We start from the raw sequence: 25388 nt of genomic DNA, 5'->3' as shown, positions 1-25388 counted from the left end.
AGCTGCCCAGCTCATGATGTCGGGTGCTAAAAGGTTTATAAGTTTTTATTTTCTGAGAATTGTTGTTCAAGCGAACAAAAAGCAAGCTTTTTTGATACATCAGTTTTTTTAAATATATGATAGGCTTGACCCGTGGGACCGACACAGTTAGATTTTCAACGCTATAATGGGCAGGTGGTTTTAGTGGCATTTGGCCAAACTTTTCTCTCCCTAGAGAGAAGCTAGGAGTATATTCACAAGCATAGACTAGACTATTAGTAGCTTATGAGTGCCCTAGTAGGTACAACGGGTTTTAGTAGAGTGTGTGACAACGCCTTAAGGCACGCTTGATTCTTTCTACGCTTGTGATAGTGTCAGGCTTATGAAACTCCTGCTATTCGCTGCTCTGGATAGAAAAAATATTATGCTGTGTAGTTTACTGCTCTTCATTATACTCTGTTATGCGTCTCTCCAAGTTATATTCTAGCACTAAACTGTCATTCCAGTTTCTGGTGTTGGAAGGTTTCTTTTAAATAGCTATGGTCTCCTTAGTGCATTCAGTCTCGTGCCGTGTTATGATTGTCCTGGAATCTTTATTGTTTCACAAATTCCTTAGGTGCTGTAACTGCCATTCCCAGTGGCCAACACTGATATGTAAATAGTTGAGCACATATATATTTCAAAAGGTCTTTTGTGTGATTAGACAATGCCGTGAATATTTAAGATTGTTTTGCGTGTATTATCCTGCAGTGATTGATTTGTTTGTGGGTTAGCAAGTTGTGAATGTTGAATTGGATCTGGTTCCCAGTGACTTACAATATACTTACAGATGTGTGTATCTCTTTCCTAGTTTCAAAAAGTAAAAAGAACTCAAATTCTATCTGCTGTTGTGTCATCCTGACAGAATAGGTGATTCACACAATGCAAGCAGTTTCATGAATTCTGATGCAACAAATTTAATTAGCAAACCAATATGGGCATAATGGCTCATCTAAACTGTGCCTCGGACAGTGTGCAGACTGTCTTTGCAAAGTTGGAGTGATTTGCTACTGCGAAAGGGCTGGTAGTAGATGGCATAGTTTTTTCGGCAATTATAATTTGATCATTTTTGGGCTTGTGGTAATTTATAACTCATATTCGACCCAAAGTGCTTACGCCAAGCACCCTTTCTTTGTTATCATCGCTGGCGCTACATTGAATTTTCAAAGGATGATCAATCCTTTATGCGCATAAATGAATCACATGCAAAACTTGGATGCATTGTTTTTAGTACTTGAACTTAAAATGGCTGTTTTGGAATTGTAATGACTTGGGAGGCTTGAACAAATTTCGCGCGTTACACTGGAATGTCTTCTTAAATCGTATCACTGAGAACTTCTTAGATTCTTTTTTTTTTTTATTCTCATTGTATTTTTCGCTCTACCAATTTTGTTGTCAAGTTCAGACATTGAAGCAAGTACTTGTATTGTGCTAATAAACCAAATATCTTAAGGACAAGCATTATTTGAGTTTATCATCGGAAGCTATCATGTAAATCCATAAGATACAATTTGGTAGAAATAAAGCAGTCATCTTTCCTTGGTGCAGGATGAAACAACTTCAAAGTACTGCTCTGTAACGGACAGTATACTGTATTTGTTGTCTGCTACAGCTCATCAAAAAAAAACTAATTTAATATTTTGATAGCCTCATACTCATTGTATGCTCAAATTCGCATGATCTATTGAATTTATAAATGGAATACGGCTTGTATTGAGTCACGCAATATGACATGTGCTACGTACATTACAGCTTAATATCACACCTAGCAGTTCTGCTAGGATATAAGTCATTGAACTGCCCCTATTTATAGCCAGAGGAAGTTAATGAAAGGCTGGCATCATGATGCTGTCAGGCGGCTTAGCTATAAATAGCATTACTACTGGTTTGGTACGCAGTTTTCATATTCTAATTGTAGACTGTTTGACGTGGGTGGACAGAGGTCTGAAAGGAAGAAATGGATTCACTGTTTTGAAGATGTAACTGCTATAATCTTCTGCGTAGCTATGAGCGAATACGACCAAGTTTTACATGAGGATGAAACAACGGTAATTTTGCTCATTTAAAAAAAATTGTTTTGAAGTGTTTCTTTTCAGTGAAAAAATATGAATTACATCTTGTCAAAGTAAGTTTGTCACATGGGATGGAGAAATTCTCGTTTACAGACTGACCGAGGTTTTTAGGAACATGCTTATTCCTTAATTTATAGTTTAGAGTAACACATATATTTTCTATAAATTGAATTTTTTTTCAGTGCGCTTTAGATTTCATTGAAAAAATACTAATGATCAGCTATCTAGTCATGACGAAATGGTCGGTGGAGTTATCAAGGACTACCGATACACGCGATTTCATGAGTGATCTTAGCTACAGCACTAATATTTGTTGATTTGCCAGTTATTTCGGGCAGCGTTTCTTCCTTGCACTGTCTCTGAGATTTAACCCCCCCGGTCGTTTGACATTTGGTCACACATTTTGCTACACTGTCATTGAGTTTCAGGTCTTAGAGTTGTGGGAATCAATCATCTGTTTTAGCGAATAGAAAACGAATTAATCAATTTCTGTGCTGAATTTTACTAGTTTAGTCCTATCATGTAGCCTTAAACCATAACTGTCACTTGCAACTTTTATCATAGTTTCTAGGTAAATCAGCCACGCTGATTCCGATTTTGTGCTCAAAATAAAGATTGGTCCACTAACCTTCAAAGTCATTTAAGCTTTTTTAAAGCGTTCCACTATCCGTTTCGAAAACAACACAATCGGCATTACAAGCTCCGCCCATAAATATGTGACGAAACCTAGCTTTTTCAGGAACGGAAGTTAGGAATGTTTAGTAGGATTTGGAATAATAGAGATGGGTGTCTTAAAACCCATTATTATCTAAATCCAGCCTGTAAAATAATCTCAGTTTTTAATGAAAGTTATATAAACTATTTAAAATTGCTCGTATCTTGTTACATGATGTTTAAATAGGCAGAACGCCGAGAAAAGTGAGCTCAAAAAGTATGGTTTTATCACCAGCTAGCATTGTTATCGCGCTTTTTCAATATGCAATGCTTAAAAGCTAATCTACCTTTCAGAAAAGATTTAGAATATTTTTAAGGCTGAATTTAGATATTAGTGGATTTTAAAACACCCATCTCTATTATTCCAAATCGGTCTAAACATCACTACGTAACTTCTGTTCTTAAAAAGCTAGGTTACGTCACGTGTTTATGGGCGGAGCTTGTTGTGCCGATCATGTTATTGTCGAGACAGATATTAAAACGCTGTAAAAAAGCCTTCATTACTCTGAAAGTTAGTGGACTAATCTTTATTTTGAGTACAAAATCGGAATCAGCGTGTCTGATTTACCTAGCAAATATGATAAAAGTTGTAAGTGACAGTTATGGTTTAAGGTTGCCAAGGAAATTTTTGCTATTGAGATTTGCATCCAGTTTTCGTGACAACCCCAGATATTGCTACTGTTCATCATTGAACAGACCGAGAGACGCATTTGACTGGAATAAAGAAGCTTCTTCTAAAAGGTGTCATTTATCAACTAACAAATATTGCAACTGGGCATTTTGTCTTAACTAGCATCCTCGCAGTCTATTGCGTATTGGAAAAATACTATTTGCACAACTATTCTAATATGACTAGCCCAGGCACCAGATGATCGGGCTGTTAAGCCAGATGTCATGAGTTCGAGTCTTGTACGATGCAATCTTTTCTTCTGAACTTCAAACTGTGACTTCGAAAAAATGGACGTGGCTCTTATTACAGTAAAGATTTAAGACTTCAGTCATTATAGTAGCTAATAGTTTACCTACATATAAACTTATCTCCAGGTTCATGTTCAGGCCTGACTACATGTACTCTCCAAAACGCAGTGCCTATGGGCAGTGTCGATATTTACTGCGGCTGCACATGCACTCGCTCTTAGATGGTCCCATGAGATCCGGCCCTAGTCATGTGAAGGTCATGACTTATTTGCTTAGTTTCACAGTACTGTTGTTGACATTTTGTCAGCAACTTACAATGTACTATGCAACATGGGTTGTCAATAACGTCTGCACAGTTATTTGCATCGTCATAATTTATTCAAAGAAAAACACTAAACATTAACGATCAAAACATTCAAGTACAAAAATGATTTAGGTTTAGAACATTGGTCAAACTATGAATAAAGGTTTCATCAGCATCGATTGTCCAAAAAGTTGCTTGAAATGTTTTGTGGTTCATAGTTCCAAGTTATACTAGTGGCTTCTATATGGGTATGTTACTGGTAAGAGATCTTTGTCAATATATAACTGTTTGTATGAAATGCTGGTCTCATTGTCTTTTGGGACCCAATTGTAGATCTTATGTCAGAAATAAATAAAATAGAATTGAGATCGCTATGATCAACTGTGTCAGTCAATCACCGATGCATTAGTTTTATCAGTACCGACCTAGACCAAATGGCAGATTTCATGAGAGTTAGCCCTTTAATCACTTCAATGGCCAACCAGAACTGAGACTACGCAACCTCAATAGATGCTTTTTGAGTGAGGAGACAAAGAAAGTGGTCATTCTCTCCTGATGAGACATACAGACTTTTGAGAATCGTAACAGTCTCAGTGCAGAAAATCCAGTATATAGCACTATTGCTATCCAATATATAGCCTTGTCACTGTTCAGTATATAGCGTTGTAACTATCCAGTATATAGCATCAACACTATGTTTGCTAATTAGCAAAATAATTAGGTTAATAAATTAAAGTTAAAATATTATTATTTTAACAGGTGTTTAGATAATTATTCTTCTCATGCACTGTTACTCTTTTTACTAAATTCTTTACCACGATAAAAGCCAGGTCTGTCCCTCCGTGCGACACCACAGTTAAATGTGTAAAAACATTGGACCGCAACGGACTCGAACTCGGACATTCAGCTTAACAACCAGACACACTATCATCCGCACCACCAACCACCTTTTCCATTTTGGATTTATTGTACATATTGTTATTATTGCCATAGTAGAAGTACTAGCAACTTGTAATATAAACCAAATGATTGTTCACACGTTTAATATATCAATGGTTAAGGTTGTCTGCCTTTATACAAAACAACTCGGTTGTTAAGATTTTTGAACTGACTTATGCATTTGCTAATTTCATAATTTTATTTCTGATTGAATATCGGCGTTCAGTAAGCTCTTTGCAAGTCTCACACCATTTTTTTCTAATTTCACAGTTACCGGCCATCGTTATTAAGAAAGTTTTGCCCAATCAACAAATTTGATGGCTACTCTCAATTGAGCTTCGCACCCTGTAAAATATGGTGTTGTTTATAATTCCGTTTTTGGTGAAGTGTTCAAACCCTGAGTGATAGTGTTTAGAAGCAGTTGAACGTTTTACATTTGCATAGTAACACTTGAGGAACACTTCGGAAGTTACTATACTTTCATTACAGAACCGAATGCAAGAGAGCTTGAAGTTGTTTGATTCCATCTGCAACAACAAATGGTTCACAGACACGTCAATCATTCTCTTTCTGAACAAGAAAGACCTCTTCCAGGAGAAGATTCTAAGGTCTTCACTCACCAAGGCTTTTCCGCAATACACCGGTAATATACTAGCAACAGACACTATTAAATCATTTGGTGATAAGCATTAAAAGTAGCTTATACACAAAACGCTGAAAATATATGAAAAATAATTTCAAAAAAGTAATGGACAAAGCTGTCTAAAATGTAATTGGTTTGGCTTTACAACAACCTTAGAATCAGGTCACCAAAGTACATCAACAAATAACCACTTGTGAATTTCATGTTCTATTTTTGTGTTTATTTTGCTCATATACAGTCAAACATGGATAACTCGCCCTCGGATAGCTTGAGCACATGGTTAACTCGAACGGTTTTGTTTGGTCCGCTCCCACGCAATGATAAATTACTTCAGATAACTCGACCTCAACTTTGTTAACTCGAACATTTTTTTGCCCAACTACTACCGAGACGGTTGTTATCGCTTTAGAATATCACTTTATTCCAAGCCATAGTGATAAACCCCAACTTTTAGTAGTTCGTAGGCATCGTTATTACCATCATCGGCAAAATATTTTCGAAAACAACTTCTTTAAAGGTTTGGTGAAATTTGATTTATTACCAAACAACGCTTAGCGATGGTCCTACGAAGGCTAGGAAAAGCGAGGTAACCTTCGCATAAACTTCAAGAACAATTGGTAAAATTGATCTTGGTTAAAACGGGGTTAGAACGCTCAAAAGAAAAATATGTCTTTTCTTCGAAGCATTCAAACAGCAATCAAGTTTTTCCAATTTTAATCTGAAAACGTCCTGGCAGTCACATCACATAAAACAACAAAGAAATCTTAGGTGATAGAAAAATCTCTATACTTCCTGATAAAAAATTTCTAACTTTACCTTAGAAGCATTTAATTTGAAACAAGCCATTCGTGATTTTGATTTATATTATAGTTTGTATATGTACACGCATCTACTAATAAATACATGGACTTATGACATTGCTCTGATAACTTGAACGCTCTGATAACTTGAACACTTTCACTCGGTCCCGTGAAGTTTGAGTTATCCATATTTGAATGTAGTTTGGTTTCAGCATTGACAAGTCCAACACCACAGTAATATCGCTCCTCTGCGGGGTTTACAATCAAGTTTGCAATGAGCCAATTTTTTGCCATTCCATTTTGCATCAAGAACTCACTAAGATTCTTGGTTTGAGACTATAATTTTAGTTGAATCATACCTATCATCAAATCTCAATTGTCTCCTAAAACCCAAACTGCCATCATGAAAAGCTGAAAAATGAAAAAGCTGGCCAGCCTGTCTTCTGTCTGGTTTTTCCTTACAATAAATATACCATTTCTGCAAGAAATTGCAAGCCATTTGTCTGTTCAACAAGATAGTACATCTGATGAGCCTTTTTATTGACTGACTAAACAGCTAATGACTTGGTAACTTCAGACAAAATCCTGGTCAGCTCAATGATCAGTTCTGTAACATTTGGCAGCAGCTTTGTAAATCTGTCAAAAATGTATCATGTAAAACCATTGCTCAAAGCTAAATATAGAATTAGTGGTTATCTTTATTTTCAGCAGCCACCAGATATGCAGCTGGAATTTTGTGATGTGGCATAATTATTATTTAATTTTAAACGTTGAATCCTAAACCTTGTGTACACAAGCCGTCACAAAAGTCTATTAACAATGTATTGATAATTTTCAATTGACTGTAAAAAAAACTTAGGATTGCACAATTTCTATTGACCTGAATATCACATTGAAGATCCAAGCTTGGAGAACTCAACGAACAATGGAAAAAAACTCAATAGATTAAATAGTTTTTTCCACTCTTTCAAAGATATGGTGTTTCAGAGGTAACTGAGGAAACATAATGATTAATGTAACCAGAGCAAGACAGAGTGTGTATATCTTATAAATAGAAAAACAAATAAATTCAGTGTGTTTTTGGTTAGAGCTGCCGCCGTTATTTTGACGATATCTCAACAAATAATAAGCCAACCAACTTCAAACTTGGAAATTATGCCGAAAACCTATACCGCACAAAGCCAACAAAATCTCAATTCATCTGTAAACCGAAAGTACTTGTAAACAAAGTGAAACTGCGATTGCAAGTTCCCTCAGGCATAAGATCAGGTGGACAAACATATTACCGGGCCCAGGCCTCAAAGTGTTAAGCATCAAATGAAGAAGTCCCGAGTTTTTCTTTCATTTTTGAAACCAATTCATCTAGCACTGTCTTTGAGCGAAATATGATAAATGCCTCAGTCTAATGCAGTTGTTGACCATGTTTGAAGGTAAGCTGACAACATTTAAATTTGCATCTATTTAGAGTTATTTTATTTTTCAACAATTATTTTGATGCTAGAAAAATAAAAAAACAGTTTTAGAGACAAAAACCCTCCATGCATGCCCCAAGCTGTGACAAAAGGTTTATTTCTTTTTGCCAAAAACATACACATATAATATGCAATGCTGATACGTGGATCTGAGACAAAGTGTAACAAGCGTAACGGTGATGGTTGCCATCATATAAGTGTGACACGATGACATCACCACTCTCCACAATTTCACAACACCTGTACATGTGGGTTTGTATCTTATAGCAAAGTGATATCTCAAGAAATAATATCTCTGTGTAGAGTGTAGGTTTAAGCCAGATAAATTTTAAGAATTAGATGTTATGTTGAGCTTTCTAGGGCATGATCTAAAAATTATTTATTTTGCAGGGGCTCAGAACTACGAGGAGGCATCTGCCTTTATTCAGGTGCAGTTTGAAACTAAAAACAAGTCAGAGAACAAAGAGATTTATTGCCACCAGACATGCGCTACGGACACTGAAAATGTACAGTTTGTCTTTGACGCCGTCACGGATGTTATAATAGCGAACAATCTACGAGGATGTGGTCTCTATTGAGGCTGGCGTCATCGCCCGTGCCCATCCGAGGATGTAGACCATTTCAGCTCAAGAGTCTAAACTTTATTTAGACACCTTCAGAATTGATATTGGCACATAGTTCTTACCATTGACCCATTTCTTAAATTGACCGCTGCCGCCATAAACCTTGTTCCATCCATATGTCACCCGCAGACACTGCCATCCCTTTCAGCGACAGGCCCATTGCTTTTGCTGCTATTGCCTTGTTGATGTTTTGTTGTTCATGTCTAATTTCTGTCATGATGTAACACATTCAGACGAGTACAAAAGTAGTTTATATTGTATTCAGCTTTTTCATATCATTATGTTCGTCTCCTATATTTATTACGAAGGCTTCTAAGTCCCAAACCATTAGACGAATATGAATTTTATATAAAAAAGGTAGGCGTTGTTTATGCTAGTACAACAATTATCAACACATTTGTTTTAGGTAGGCGCCTGATATTTGTATAATATTATTTAGCTGGAAGTATGCTAAGTTGTTTTCGATGTAGTTTTTTTATACCACAACTATATGTGACGCTGTGTCTTGCCTCTTTAAGCAATGTCTAGTAATCAAGCGTTAGTCATATTGATACCATGTCAGAATTTGTGTCATTTCACTATTTGTACTTCTAACTAGCTCTATGGCAAACGGAAGTACAGACCCAGTCAGTGTGGCCTCAGTTATCATTCATCATATACTCGTAACATTATTATAATTTCTGCATGTAGTATCTCATAGTGAGTGCTGACAATCTCTTTAATGTGTTGACATAATATCAATCCTATATATAAACCATGTCCTCATTATTATTTCTGCTTGTGAAAGTCCATATGTTGTACCCTATACATATCTTGTATGTTGTATAAAATAAATCTTTTTATCATGTCCAAGCTTTTTATCTTTTTTTATAGATAAGTGTAAAATATTGCTGCCTTTTGTCAATGCTGACTTATTTATTTTCTAGTTAATGTTCATGAAGTCTATGTTAGTTAAGTGGCCAGAAGCGTTCGCTGACACAGATAATTTAGAGTGTACACATTACAGTTTACAAATAGACAATCATTTTGGGTGCCATGCTTTTTCCCCAAATAGTTTTAATTGCAGAAGCATATCAATAACATACAGAGGCAGAAATACGTAACTGGAAGATTTCATTATTAAGCCCCAGTGTAAAAATGAGCGGGGTGGGGTGGCCATTTATACGCTACCACATAATTCTTTGGGGTTCATGGATTTGTGGCCAAAATATAGGTTTATACAGAAATATATAAAGTGTAAAAATATTCACACAAAAATACAATAAGATCTCGAAAAGCAGCCCTCTCATTGACTCGTTATTCATATGTAGCCGAATTATGGTATACGGTACAACAAAATACCTAAACTCCATTAGCTTTTGAGGAATGAGGGCAATCGCAACACAGCCCCACAAACAGCATCTGATCATCCAATGTATATGACTAAGGCTATCATGAATAGCCCAATACAAGTACATCGACAGAGGAATTAACAGATATCGAACCATTTCATATTTTCCAAGAACCTTTGACCAGACATAAAAAGTGTAATGTCTATTATCAGCAAGTAGATATTCATGGACCTGCGTAAAGTTATAGACTAGGGCTACAGAGCAGAGAAGTGCTACCATACAAATCATCCAGTGACTCCAGACAGCCTTAAGAAAGCGCGATAGTGTTTCAAGTCTTGCCAAATGCGGTGCAGACAGCCCAAGACTGAAACAGGCAAAGTAAACAAGTTGTGTTGGATTGAAACAAGCTTCGTGTGCGGACTTGTCCCCGACCACAATGCTTCCATTCCATAGAACAAAGGCTATTGCTGTCAATCCAACTATGGCGTAGGCCCAACAAGTGATGATCGCGTTGATCACAAACACAGGAAGTGCAAAGGTGAGGAAACTCCAAACTGTTAGAGGATCTCTTTGCATCCGATGTTGCCTACAAAGAACAACACTGGGCGGTAATACCTGTTAGCTATGAAGTTTTGAGACGTTGGTTACCCAGCAAGGGTAAGAAATCTGTCAGGAATCGCCCTGTACGATTTCAGTAAAGCCTTACAGGCAGTAAAAACTGAAAACATACTAGGAAATAGTTTTGAAACAGCTGTTATCACTAGTGTCACTGCTAACCATTTTTATACGCTGATAACTTTTTGTTCACCCAGCGAGTACATCTAATTAGCTAGTAAATACACACACAACTGTACAGTCTAGTATTTGTAACTCCAGACAGCTTTGATATCTCAAATGACTTCTATTGTACATGAGGCAAAACTATCATGTTCAGATTCAACACCATAGATCAGATGTTCAGATCACATGTTCAACACCATGTTCAGATCACATAGAGATCTCATGATCACTATCATAGATCACAGACCGCCCTCCTGGATAGACTGTTAGCAGACATCCTGTACGCTTGAAAAAACCATTAAAATACAATTAAAATGGTGAATGATTTTTAGTATTCATTTTTAATAATTTAATGGGTATTTGAGGGAAGAATGGTATGCATAAAAATGAAGCTGTTTAGGCCTAACATAGTAAGCATCGGTGAATCTCGTCCGAGCAATATTGCAAAGCGAAGCCTGGGATCTTCATCAAATTATAATTGCTATAAGGTGAACCAATCATTGAATAGAACAACAGGATGTTCATGTATCGTCTGCAGGTCTCAGACGTCTGTACGCATGGCCAAATTACATTCCAATTTTAAAAACTCCTAAGAATATTTACATTGGTATTATATCCATCGAGCACACCTCCATCATCATCTCATGACTTGAGATAAACTATAAAATTATAGCATCATAAAACTCTTCATTTGTATCATAATCTTTCATGACCTACCAACAAATGAGTCGTACCGATTTTTTTCGCGATATCGTTGTAATAAAATTTGTTATCATAACGAAAAATTAGATAAAGATATTTAAAAACTGTTACAAATGGGAGTGAAATTTCTGGTCTAACATCCTGTGCAAGAATTAACTTGATTGGTTTACGCTGTTACTTAGAAACAGCTTTCGTAAACAGAGCCATGTGAACGCCAGTATTCCGGCCGCTATGGTTTATGACACACCTTACGCAATGCCAGAATAACTACCATTAGGGTTCAAAGGGTTAAAGGTAATTTTCAGTATGTATTTTAACTATTTTACTGAGCTTCAACTTTTACATCGCCAAAATTTCATCATCTATCTTTTTTTGGTTTTGTTTTCACAATAACTAGTAACGAATAAACTAATATAACTAAATAACTAATAAATAACTGACTAATAAAAATAAATAACGAATAAAGCCAAACTGAGCATATCAAGCATCCATCTCTTTCAATTGTTGTTAGAGGAATTGCGATGAAAAACATATCGGCATATTTGCTATTCTGATGTAATCAGCACATTGACTGCCAAATTTAAACATCCAGAAAAACTTATGTTGATTTCCAATGGCGAAAAATATTTCAATATATAAAATAACCATGTTTTAAATCGCAGGAGGAAAAAGTTTTGTAACAAAGTCATCGTTACCTAAGGGGATGCTGCATGTAAACCAATCATGAACAAAACCATCTTTCATATATACTAGCTGAATACACAAAAACCTCGTCCTGAAGTTCCTGAAAAGAACTTCACATGATAATATCGAACATTTTATGACAATATTTTCACCTTAATCAAATTTCAATTTTAATCAAACAGCAAAAATATCATTTCTATTGTAGTTTGCTTGCCAGTTTGGAACGACTCAAGGATGCCTACAGTTAATAATTCTATACCTTTATCAATATATATATATATATATAATTTATATCAATATATATATATATCAATATGTATATATTGATAAAGGGATAGAATTATTAACTATTGTATACCTATACTATAACTAGAATTATATATAGATACAGTGAAACATGGATAACTCGCCCTCGGATATAGTGAACACATGGTTAACTCGAATGGATTTGCTTGGTCCGTTCCCACGCAATGATAAATGGCTCTGTATAACTCAAACTCAACACTGTTAATTCGAACTGTTTTTTGCCCAACGACTACCGAAACGGTTGCTATCGCTTTAGAAAATCACTTTATTCAAAGCCATAGAGGTAAACCTCAAATTTTCGTAATTCATAAGCATCGTTATTATCACCATCGGCAAAATATTTTTGTCAACGACTTTTCTAAAGGTTTGGTGAAATTTGATTTATACCAAACATCCGCGTAGCGATTGCCCTTCGGAAGCGAGGTAAAGTGAGGTAATCTTTGCACAAACTCCAAGAATAATCGGCAAAACTGATCATGGGTAAAACGCTCAAAAGAAAAAGATGTCTTTTCTTTTGAGCATTTCAACAACGATCAAGTTTTGCCAATATCAATCTAAAAAAACGTCCTGGCAATAACATCACCTCAAACAACGAACCAATCTCAAGTGATAGAAAAATCTCTATACTTTTTGATAAAAACGTTTTAAACTTTACATTAGAAGCATTTAATTTGAAACAAGCTATTTGTGCTTTTGATTTATATTATAGATTGTATATGCACATGTATCTACTAATAAATAAGTAAATACATGGACTTGTGACAGTGCTCTGATAACTTGAACGCTCTGATAATTCGAACACTTTTGCTCGGTCCCTTGAAGTTTGAGTTATCCGAGTTTCACTGTATATCAATTATTGATGAAATTCTAGCTACATACGATTACACATATGAAGACAAGCAAATAGTTTTTAAAGAGAGTGACTCACTTGTGCAGATTCTTACATATGTCTGAGAGTGCCATAAAGAATATCCATACGATGTTGGTCTGTCGGAAAATGAGGGAGACAATTCCTAATATGGCCGACATAGTGTTGGAGCCACGCAGGTGAAAATAGTAGGAGTAGAGTACAAATAACAAAGAACCTGTAAAATAGACATTCATAGACTGGTTAGCGCAGCCTGGTTAGTTACAAAATAACACAAACATTATCACATTTGCCAACACAAGGCCGCATATACAGTAATCCTCATGTTTCGTGGAGAATTTCGTGCCTCCCAAAAAGGGAAAATCTGCGTAATAGAAACTAAGAAATTCATATTCAATGAAGTCATTTTCAAGTTAGAAGCACGTTCCTTTATTTTTGTATTCATTAAACTACTTTAAGGCACGATGGCTTCTAAGAGGCACGATGGCACAAGCACCGCACTCTTCCATTTCACAAAAGGGAACAGAAAAAATGTGAGCCCTGACAACCGCTATTACAATGATGCTTGAGCAGAGATCTCACTGGGCCGGAATACGAGAGAGATTTATTTACTTTTTGCATTTCAGTTTTATATTTTTTAACGTTTAACTTTTTAATGAATATATATTTATCCCGCGAGTACTGAAACCGCAAAAAACAAATCGTGAAGTAGCGAGGGACTACTGTAACCGCTAACTTGTTTTTGTAAAATACCTAATATTTTCATATACTTCACACTTCTGGGTATATAACATTCCTCTTACATAATGTATGTCGTCAACACAAAATGCTTAATAAATAAATGACCAAGGGACTATTGTATGAATGTAGGTAGACTCTAGTTGATGCTGTGTAACTCTGCCGTGCCAGGTGATCACGTGTGACTCACGGTAAACCTTCTCAGCCATATTTAGAATTTAAAGTTATGGCCAAATCGAAATTGTGACTACGAAAATGGCAATCAACTTTCTATATGTAATAAAGGATTACTGTATAAGATACAATAATTTTATTAAATGTAAGTAACATAATACATCAGAATAAATAAGAAAAAATAGAGGAATAAAGAATTGGAGCAGAGCTGAAAGATATGATATTGCAGGTCCTTATCAGAAAAAAAAGTTGGTTTAGAAAATTCCTTAATTGCCTCAGAAATGTAAACACATGCAAACGAACACATCGAATTGAGCGAGCAAAAAATAAAACATACAGTCAAACATGGATAACTCGCCCACAGATAGCTTGAACACATGGTTAACTCGAACGGTTTCTTTGGTCCGTTCCCACGTAATGATAATATGGGACTAATGTGGATAAACTGATGCATAAATAAACAATAAGAGAGATCATATTTTGTAATATATACCGACTTGGTAAGAATAATAAACCTCAATTAATTTAAGGACAGGTAGAAAAACATAAACAGCTAATGCTTATCGGTACAGTAGACACTCATTTAGTATGAATTTCTATTGACATGGGATATTTGATAACCAACATAAGCAAAGTAGATGCTCGTACAATGTAATTTCCAGAATACCTTAAGGATCTATGTGAAGATGTTTGCTTCGTACGGTGTAAATAATTCCACACAACAAGCAATTTATTGATATATGTTATTTTGTTCCTGTTTTAGTATCAATTTTTTGTTTGTATTAATTGTATTAGCTTATAATGATCCAATTTTGACACTATGTTTTGCATCTGCATCGTGAAGTTTTATTCTTTGAAGTATAACTATTGTAATTGAAAGGTTTTCATGAATAGCAGACGCTCCAATAATGTAAACCTCAGTACAGTAGCAGAATTTAAATAAAGTTTTTGCGTCGTATTTCTAAGACATTCCATATATAACACAAAGCGTCAAGTTGATGCGAGTTCTCAAATTCGATTTGAGTAACAAGAATCTTAAAATTAACCTTATAAAATAGCGCTCCATCTCTGGCCTCACTTGAGAGAACACAACTTTATATAAGACTGTCTATTATATATACAAGTACCCTGGCAATATAGCTCGCTGTTAAAGATCATCAGTTGTGTCGAGAAAGCACCGACAATAGGTAGCCGTGCAAAAGTTATGAAATACTTAAACAGGCCGATCTATATCTATCTATTGGTGCAGATGTTAGAGTGTCGATATACCACACTTGAACGTCATGAGTTTTATTGTAGCTGAATGCGCCGACCGCGCAAACTGTGACGAGGGATAGACGGGTGGTCAGACGGACACATTTCTTTATTTGTAAAGTACGGCTAAGGTATACTTTTTTTTGCTTTATTTTAGACATATAGACAATATTTTCCATTATTTTACTTTTGCAGAATAAATATTACTGTCTAGAAAAAATTAAAGGAACCGATGTAAATTGACATAGAATGTGTGCACTGACCTTAACGTGCTGTAAAACTACTGTATTCATAAATGACAAACCAAGCGAAATTGAGACAAAGTAAATAATTTGTTGATACAAACCATTAATACTGCAATTACTAGACAGGCCTTAAATTAAAAAAACTGAATTCTACATATAAATTCCTTTGGAAGAGCTAAATGAGGGAATTTAGAAAGATCTTAGAATGGATCAGGCAATTTACATGTATTTTACTGTTTGTATAATGTTAAATCCCTATAACGTAGACGTACTCGGAACGAATTATTTATGTTGTAGGAGTACCTACTGTACTAGTTTCATAACAAGCGAGTTTAAAAATCCAGGTTTTGATTAATCCAAACCAACCTTACAAAATATTGAATGATCGCTCAATAAATACAAGTTACTAACCTGGATCAGTGTAATAAAGAAAATTGAAGAAGAACAGAAGAGGCATTAGACTGAGTGCAACTGCTTTGAGAAGAGCATAGTTTTCACCCTCTTCCTGACAACAAGAAAACAGTTGCTAAAGCTTAGGCGGATGATCACTGCAAAGAATGGAGATTGTCTCTCTAGTGGAAAGACGACTCCAACTTTAAACACATCTACTCAAATTGTTAAAGGTTTACTTGCAACAAAATTCACATTACAGTTATTTGGTATCAACAGATTCACTATGTCTTACTCTGCTGTGTTGTAGGTGCAAAATATGTGGAAATATGATTACAAGCTTTTAAAAGCTCAAAAACGAGCAGTTAATCGCCGGCATCACAAAACCGCCATAGATTATAATCTCTTTCCAAAACGGTTCAAATGGGACATAGTTGTAGGCTCTACATGATGGCTTCTGTTTACACTTTCGCGCAACCTCATTCGTAGAAATATTTTCACAAACATACTTTACCCATTCAATAAAAACATGTCTATTGTTCTTACGCGTCAATTTCATCATCATTGTATTGCTGTCATTTTGAGCACTGATATCTCAAAACCTAATGTAAAAATTTGTTTAATTTTGTAGCCTTAGCTCGAAGGAGAGCATATCATCCTCTGATAAACATGACGAGCCTGTTGGTCACCTGTGATTATCGAAAAATACTGCAGAAATTCTTCGCGAAGAATGGGTCACATGATCAGATTACGACTAGACGATTAGACCAAGTCGAAACAAGACTGTAAACTAGCGAGCACCATATTTGGTAAGTTCTCTTCGGTAAAACCCGAAGTATTTGTCATAAACTAGTACTACGAGAAGTTTTATATTGAGCCTTTTATTGGCCTTTCAATTCACGTAAGAACATCCTGTGACAAAACGATAACCAAATGTAATCACTACGTCAGAGAAATAATAATCTGATTTCAATCTACAGCGGTTTCTAAATATCGGCGATTAACTGTTTGTTTTTGAGCTTTGAAAAGCTTGTAATCACATTTCCACATATTTTGCACCTACAACACAACAGAGTAAGACATAGTGAATCTTTTGATACCAAATAACTGTAATGTGAATTTTGTTGCAAGCAAACCTTTAAGATTTACTACTGTGCACTACTGTGGTACCTTTGAATAACGAGCAACAAAAAAATGCATAAATTAGTCTAAATACATGAGCAAAAACAAAAGTAAAATTTTGTTGATTCAGGTAGGTTGTTGCTATTAATAAATACTATATTGTCATTGTGCGTGTCTGTTAGTCTACGTGAATGGCGACTTTTTGGCCAATTTCATCCAGACTTCATATAAGCTATATAGCCTGTTCTATGCATTCTACCGGATTACAAAAAATATTTAGTGTCAAAACCCTGTCTGATTCCTGAGAAACAGCCTCCTAAACACCCACCTGGCTATAAACTCAAACATTTGCTTTTCCATGCATTAAAGACAATTGCAATCAATGAATGTTTGTTGTCAATTCAAAGGATTATTGCAGTGAAAGTAGTGAAGCAACTCTTGTTGAGAATCTACATGCATGGACAGGGTTATCCGATAGCAAATAAAAGAACCTTGTGCAATGTCAGGCATAATACTAATTTCATACGAACCTTGCTTCTGTTGAGGGAGTGAGTTATCATATAAAAGAGATAAAAATTTCCTGCAGCAAATAAAATGTTGACGGCACGTAAATTCAATGTTGTACACCAGTCAAGAGTTGCATCACTGAATATCTGCGAAAGTGGTTTGAAGAGACCGATACTAAACAAATACAGTCCGGGCAGGGTGGTTATCTTAGGATCCCACTGAAACAGAACAGAATTGCAAGTAAGTCTACTTACATGTATGTTAATGCATAGTACTTCTTACAGACAATAGTAAAAATTAACCCTGTTTTGCAACTGGATTACAGCCATTTTGTTTAGAGCTGCTTCCTTGGTGTAGAGTATAGATTATAAATAATACTCCGATTTCAAACATGCTGAAAGGTCAGTGAGATGTTGAACACGGAACACAGTCATGTGTCATAATATAACCCAAATGTCCAACATTTAATCTTCAATAATTTTAAAATAACAATAAAATTCTATTGTATGTATGTAAGTAAAATTGATGTGTATTGATAAAACTATATAAATAAAATCTTAAATATTTAATTTATATAAATACTAAAACTGGCACAAACAGGAAAGTTAACTTTCTCACTGTGAAAATGTAATGTATTACTTATACTTGGCTACCAATTAAATTTCTATACTTGTGGCTTAACAAAATGTTGTTTTGTTATAAATAATGGAATATTAATTAAAACTTATTCTGTAGCCTCTTAGAATATAAATAACCAAATTTTTTGATCAAATATCATGCAAGCAACAAAAGCGGTAATTTGTCATTTTAAGCATTCGCTCTGCATATGTATGGGTGGTCAAAATGCAGCCTCTTCTCCTTAACGTGGAGAAATGCTCATTTTATTGAGCATTTTAAGAGGTTTAACTTTCACATTTATTTTTCTGATACAAACATGTATGTATTGAAAAAATGCGTAGGAATTTTACTGAGTCATAATGTCAAGAGATTTTGATAAAAGCTTTTGCTACTAGAACATTTGGACAGGGCCTTTCTCAGCCAGACTATGAAAGCAATAGAACTGTCAGACTAACATTTAAAGAAATGGTAAAAGACTGAAGGGTCTCCAAATTCAATTTTTGGTTTAAAAATGGATATTATAATTTCTTTACTTAGTTTGCTAGCTTGAGATTGGTCCATGCATCTTCAAAAATGAGAACTAGTAGGCCTATTGTGAGCAATAAAGCTGTAAGTAATGAAACTTATAAGTAATGATTCTGCCCCATATTTTTTACTGTCCACCATCTAATAAAAACAGTTGTTAGTGCTACTTATAGCATGATGATTAGAAGGAAAGGTTTAAGACAATTTTCACCTCTAAAATGTTTACAATTCCTGATTATTTACAAACAATTGATGCAGCAATGTAAGGTCAAAAATATTGACTAAAGATGAGGTTAAAGAGAAAATAACTCCTGGAAACCATTAACTGTGTATAACAATAACAATAGCTGCTAGAAAACAATCAAATGGACTTATAATTAAGACTTCATAAAGTTATAATACATAAAGAGATAACATTAGAATTGTTCCTTGCATAAGTGAAAATAATAACAGTTACAACCAAATGACCAACGCAGGCATCAAAGTCAAATTGTTAAGAATCTGTTTCTCAACAAAAATGCTCTGCATTGGGCAAAAGTTGACAGCAACAAAGTTTATCGCATTTGTTTGCAAAAAAATACATGTTTCATTATACTGAAAAATTTATTCAACATATTTTTTTTATAGAAATGCCACTTGAAATACTCCAACGTGCATACGCTAACTTGCATAGATTTCGCAAGTTATTCTACTCCTAATATGTCTCAACAGCAACGCATCATCAAATAGGCGGATATGGCTATAGACTAACAGCTGCATCAATGGCTTATGAACCCATATCATGGCAAAGTTTAACTATACCAGCAGCATTATTACACCAACATATTTTGCTTCGATTCAAGTTTTTGATGCGATAGTTTAGAGTTCATATTCATCGCTGCTATGTTATTTAAACGCAAATATGGTTCTAGTTATAAGAAAAATAACCAAACTATTTTTCACAGAGCAGATCTAAAAAAATTCATGTTTATCTTGTGAATTGAAATACCTATCATATGCGTAGTAGGATTAGGTCTGTCATTTATAATTGTTTCAATTGGTTTATGTGAAACCGAGGAACATGCGAACTGATACGACATGGAAGCAAGCTAAAGTGACAAGAGTGGTAGCAGATCACGTAGTCGAAGTGAAAGGTATAAATAGACACGTGGCCGATGTAAGACCTGTTATAGCTGACTCACAAATATCACAGAGTTGTGACCGCCTGGTGACCAATGGAACTGTAGAATATTGCGTAGAGGATAGTGATGACCAAATCAGTGACTTTGATGTTAGTGAGCTCAGCAATTATACTGACAATAGTGAGAGCAATAGTGACAGTGATTTACGTGAGAACGATACTTTACCCGTAGAGAGAGACAGAAGATTACCTCCTTATTTGAATGATTTTGTTCTTTACTGACGTTGCAGGTACATTTATATGATCTAGAGATCAGGGGAGAATGTGAATTGGAATACCTATCATATGCGTAGTAGGATTAGGTCTGTCATTTAAAATTGTTTTAGCGCTGACTCACACTCCATCATCTATTAAAGTAATCACGTTATGTTTTCGTCATTAGTTAGTCTTGCCTAAGGTATGTTGTGGTATGTTATTATAAAGCAATTATGCTGTGGTTTTCGTAGCTGTTTTTGCTGTTGATGAGTTATGCTAGGAGCATTGTGTTGCTGGAGTTAGTAAGCTACGTATGCTTGGTGAATAAAGGAGAGTATCACAACATAGCTGAAATTGAGAGGCATTTAGTAAGATTAGTAGACCAAGATTCAGAACTTACAAGCTATTTCGGCTCAACAATGGCATCGGTAGAGCTGTCAGATATAATCACTAAGTATGAGGACAGCTCCAGTGGAGAATTCAGTGAGTGGTTGGATAAGCTAGAACTGGTTGGAAAATTACAAAAGATTACAGATCTTCAAACATTTCTGCCCTTGTTTCTTGCTGGACCAGCCTTCGCAGTGTATAAACAACTGCCGGACAGTGAAAAAGAGGATTATGATAAGCTAAAATCTGCATTGCTGATGGCTTTTGGAGTTGATTGTTATGCAGCTTATGAGTAACTGCAAAAAAGAGTGCTGCAAGAGGGTGAGCTAGTTGATGTTTATCTGACTGACATCAGAAGGTTAGTCGCATTAGTGGGGCAAAATGATGAGGAACCAATCATGAAATGTGCTTTCATGGCAGGGCTGCCAATAGATATTTCTATTCAGCTAAAATCCATGGCATCAGTAGAAAAATTAGGCTTGAGTGAACTTGTAGCTCGAGCAAGAATGATGCTGAGCACCAAAGCATCTGAGATGGCATGTGCAGCAGGTGCGACGATGAAGCACAAACGAGGTTGTTTTACTTGTGGAGGTTCAAATCATTTTGCTCGTGATTGTCCTGGTAATACTACTCCTAGGCAACAGATAAGAAAGCCCCGGGTATGTTACACATGTGGTGAGCCAGGACATCTGGCAAAGCACTGTGCAGTTGGCAAGGAGACTGCACAACGGGGAAATGGTCAGGGGGGAGCGTCAGCACCGGATGTTCCTCCACAACGTCAGTAATCAGTCAGGTGCTGCCATTTATCACCATCAAAATACAAGATTGCATGATAAAAACTCTAGTGGACACTGGATGTCAACAGTCCGTGCTTATAAGTCAGCTTTGTCAAGAGTTGGGCTTGTCAAAACGTGGACCACAAAAGGTAGTGAAAATGCTAAATGGTGAAAGTACAAGATGTTGTGGTAAAGTATTAGTACATTTGTTGGTGAATAATACAAATGTAACAGCTAGATGCCTGGTTGCACCACAGCTTGTGTGTGATGCCCAGATGATTATTGGAATGGACATTATAACCATGCTGGGAGGAGTGTATGTTGGAAGTAATAATGATGTGCAGTTTGGAGGACAGCACTGTGCAGCAGGTGCAGTGACAGAAAATGATCCAGAGCAATTGGAGATTGATGAAAGTGACTTTATAGCTGTGTTTGATGGTGTAAAGTGGACGATGGAGTGGAAATGGGAAAATGGTGAACCTACAATGGCAAACCAGTGCAGTGAATATGCAGTGCCCAACGATTGTAGAGAGATCTTTGATGATGAAGTAAGTCAATGGATAAGCAATGGATGGCTTGAAAAGTTTAACCCCGATGTTCATGGCAAAGCAGATGGTGTTATACCGTTAATGGCTGCACGGCAGCCAAACAAGCCAAAAAAGGTCAGACCGGTGATGGATTATCGACAGCTCAACACTTTTATAAAGAGTAACCCTGGAATTGCTGTGGCAGTGTGCCAAGAAAAACTACGGGCATGGCGTAAAAGAGACAATCAGGCTTCAATTTTGGACTTGAAAGCATACCTACAAATACACGTGTCAGAACAATTGCAAAGATTTCAACTTGTGAAGTTCAAAGGACAACTATATGTGATGAAAAGAATGGGCTTTGGCTTGAGTGTTGCCCCTAAAGTAATGTCAAAGATAATTGCGAAAGTTTTCGCCCAAGACAGCCGCATATCAGAGGGAACTGATCACTATATAGATGACATTTGGGTGGACGAAAATGTCGTTACAGCTGAAGAAGTCAGACGGCTCTTGTCAATGTATGGCTTGGAGACAAAAGAGCCTGTGCCATTGACCAACTCCCGTGTGCTAGGTCTGAGAGTAATCAAAGACCCAGATAACCAGTACAAATGGTACAGAGATGGTGTAGCGCCCATATTACAGGAGATTCCAACAAAACGTGAGTTATTCTCTGTGTTTGGGAAGTTGATTGGTCATTACCCAGTGGCAGGATGGCTGAGACCTGCCTGCAGTTACCTGAAACGACAAACTAATGAGATAGGATGGGATGAAGAGATTCCAGTTCCTGTCAGAGCGTTTGCTAAGGAAGTCATGAACAGAATCTCGCAGCATGATCCAGTCACTGGGCGTTGGAGTGTGAGCAATGTTTTAGAAGGTGTTGTGTGGTGTGATGCAAGCAGTTTGGCAGTTGGTTGTTGTTTGGAGATAGATGGAAGTATCGTGGAAGATGCTACATAGCTCAGGAAAGTTGATGGGTCACATATCAATGTCGCTGAGTTGGAAGCAGTGATAAAAGGGCTGAATATTGCCCTGCGCTGGGGGATTGCTAAACTGAAAATCGTAACTGATTCTGCTAGTGTATACGGCTGGGTGCGGTCAATATTAGTGGATAGTAAAAGACCTAAGGTCAGTGGCCTGAGTGAGATAGTAATCAAGAGAAGACTTGGGATCATTTCCCAATTGGTAATAGAGTATCACATCAAGGTGACTATTCAATTGGTGCCTTCAACATCTAACAAGGCAGAAGTGCTAACCAGAGTACCACAGAAGTGGCTGAACAGCCCGTGCCTAGCTGTAGTGACATTAAATGATAAAACCAAGGAAATAACAAAGCTTCATGGTAAGCATCATTTGGGAGTCATGAAGACCCTGTATTTGGCCAAGAGGATGTGTGGACAAGATGTGGATGAGAAGGTCGTGAAGCAGGTGGTAGATTCTTGCAATCAGTGTCGACAAGTGGATCCCGTCTCAATTAAATGGAATCATGGACGGCTGTCGGTTGACAAAGTATGGCAGAGGGTGGCAATGGACATTGCGTATGTTAATAAAAGAGCTTTCCTGACTCTGATTGACTGCGGACCAAGTCGCTTTGCTATGTGGAGAAGACTGCCAAATGAAACTGCTTCCACAGTAGCCAAGGAGTTGCATAGAATATTCTTGGAACGAGGAGCTCCAGACGAGGTGCTATGTGACAATAGGCCATGCTTCAGAAGCTCTGAGATGACTCAATTTTTCAAGGAGTGGGGGATAATGCAGGTGTTCTGTTGTGCATATAAACATTCAGGAAACGGCATAATAAAGCGCAACCACCGTACAATTAAAAGAATGGTTGCTCGAACTGGTGGTCGGATGGAAGACATGGTCTACTGGTACAACAACTCACCCAACTTTGACAATATAGTTCCTGCAGCTAATGTGTATCAGTACAAGGCCAGGCTATTAGGAGCGCCCACGGCTATTGGGTTACCAGGAGAATTGCGAGATACAAAAGCCAATCCCTATCAGGCGGGCGATGTGGTTTATGTGAAACCGAGGAACATGCGAACTGATACGACATGGAAGCAAGCTAAAGTGACAAGAGTGGTAGCAGATCACGTAGTCGAAGTGGAAGGTATAAATAGACACGTGGCCGATGTAAGACCTGTTATAGCTGACTCACAAATATCACAGAGTTGTGACCGCCTGGTGACCAATGGAACTGTAGAATATTGCGTAGAGGATAGTGATGACCAAATCAGTGACTTTGATGTTAGTGAGCTCAGCAATTATACTGACAATAGTGAGAGCAATAGTGACAGTGATTTACGTGAGAACGATACTTTACCCGTAGAGAGAGACAGAAGATTACCTCCTTATTTGAATGATTTTGTTCTTTACTGACGTTGCAGGTACATTTATATGATTTAGAGATCAGGGGAGAATGTGAATTGGAATACCTATCATATGCGTAGTAGGATTAGGTTTGTCATTTATAATTGTTTTAGCGCTGACTCACACTCCATCATCTATTAAAGTAATCACGTTATGTTTTCGTCATTAGTTAGTCTTGCCTAAAGTATGTTATGGTATGTTATTATAAAGCAATTATGCTGTGGTTTTCGTAGCTGTTTTTGCTGTTGATGAGTTATGCTAGGAGCATTGTGTTGCTGGAGTTAGTAAGCTACGTATGCTTGGTGAATAAAGGAGAGTATCACAACAGAGCTGAAATTGAGAGGCATTTAGTAAGATTAGTAGACCAAGATTCAGAACTTACATATCTCAATTTGTATTTTCCAAGCCGCGTGCATGTTTGATAAATATTTATCGGCTAACTTTGCAATAAAAAAAGCAGTAAAAAAGCTTATTAATATTAATTCTAGCAAATAAAGTACAAACATAAGCTATTTTTGCCTATATACGCAGCAATTGTGAGTTCTGAGACTGATAGAAATAATAAAATTACTTCAAAACAACATAGTTTGCCCAGTGTAAGTCGATGTTAGCTATAGGTTTGCAGATTGAGAAAATATATTTATATAGATTAGCATGAACATTATGAGACTAAAAAACCAAAACTGACTTTATAAAACATGATAAAACCAAAACTAAATGTAGCAGAATGCTCAACTACCAGCATAACTTTATCGGTTATTGGAAGGCCAACTTCTGATAATATAACGATGCAAAGATTCCTACCTCCTGAAGAGAACCGTTGCAATATTTTTGAGCTTGAGGAATGTGAAAAACTTCATCCATATAAGGCTGTGTTTGATGTTGAAAGATATAACTAGTTCCGATTCCACATACCAATATAAAAACGGAATGCAAAACAACAAACTTATACTCCATTTTAATTGAAGCGGCGAAAGAAAACAAGATTCCTTGACCTTACTGTCGGCCTATTTTGAACGCAAGGTAGGAGCGCCGATAAAGTATGTGACACGATGAAGAATTTCGACTAGACAACCTGCCACGCATATCTGCTTAAGCGGTTGTCTGTTCGTTATCTAAGGGATCACAACTTCAACGAGAAAAACGTGATGACGATAGTACAATGATGGTTAACTTTTTATGCCAATATTGTCAGGAATTCAAGCC

At 36.4% G+C, this 25388-nt stretch overlaps 2 protein-coding genes across 2 annotated transcripts in view; one reads left to right on the top strand and one right to left on the bottom strand.

The window, feature by feature from the left end:
• The window catches only part of LOC137387028 (guanine nucleotide-binding protein G(o) subunit alpha-like), a 43193-nt gene extending 33838 nt beyond the window's left edge, over nucleotides 1-9355 (top strand). Inside the window, exons 7-9 of the mRNA XM_068073311.1 lie at nucleotides 1937-2066; nucleotides 5455-5608; nucleotides 8271-9355. Coding sequence (XP_067929412.1) covers nucleotides 1937-2066; nucleotides 5455-5608; nucleotides 8271-8458 — 472 coding nt within the window. The 3' untranslated portion in view covers nucleotides 8459-9355. The remainder of the gene's footprint in view (nucleotides 1-1936; nucleotides 2067-5454; nucleotides 5609-8270) is intronic.
• A 191-nt stretch (nucleotides 9356-9546) lies between these two features.
• LOC137387444 (dol-P-Glc:Glc(2)Man(9)GlcNAc(2)-PP-Dol alpha-1,2-glucosyltransferase-like) lies at nucleotides 9547-25138 on the bottom strand. Its single transcript, XM_068073870.1, has 5 exons — nucleotides 24987-25138; nucleotides 17628-17822; nucleotides 15997-16090; nucleotides 13235-13391; nucleotides 9547-10420 (listed from the first exon to the last, which is right to left on the bottom strand). Exons 1-5 carry the CDS (start codon nucleotides 25044-25046, stop codon nucleotides 9670-9672), a joined length of 1257 nt encoding a protein of 418 aa, XP_067929971.1. The 5' UTR covers nucleotides 25047-25138; the 3' UTR covers nucleotides 9547-9669.
• Between the last annotated feature and the right edge of the window lie 250 nt (nucleotides 25139-25388).

Source organism: Watersipora subatra, chromosome 2, assembly GCF_963576615.1.
Source record: "Watersipora subatra chromosome 2, tzWatSuba1.1, whole genome shotgun sequence".
NCBI lineage: Eukaryota > Metazoa > Bryozoa > Gymnolaemata > Cheilostomatida > Watersiporidae > Watersipora > Watersipora subatra.
Note: the sequence above shows the minus strand (reverse complement) of the source record. Positions and strands in the feature narration are given on the sequence as shown.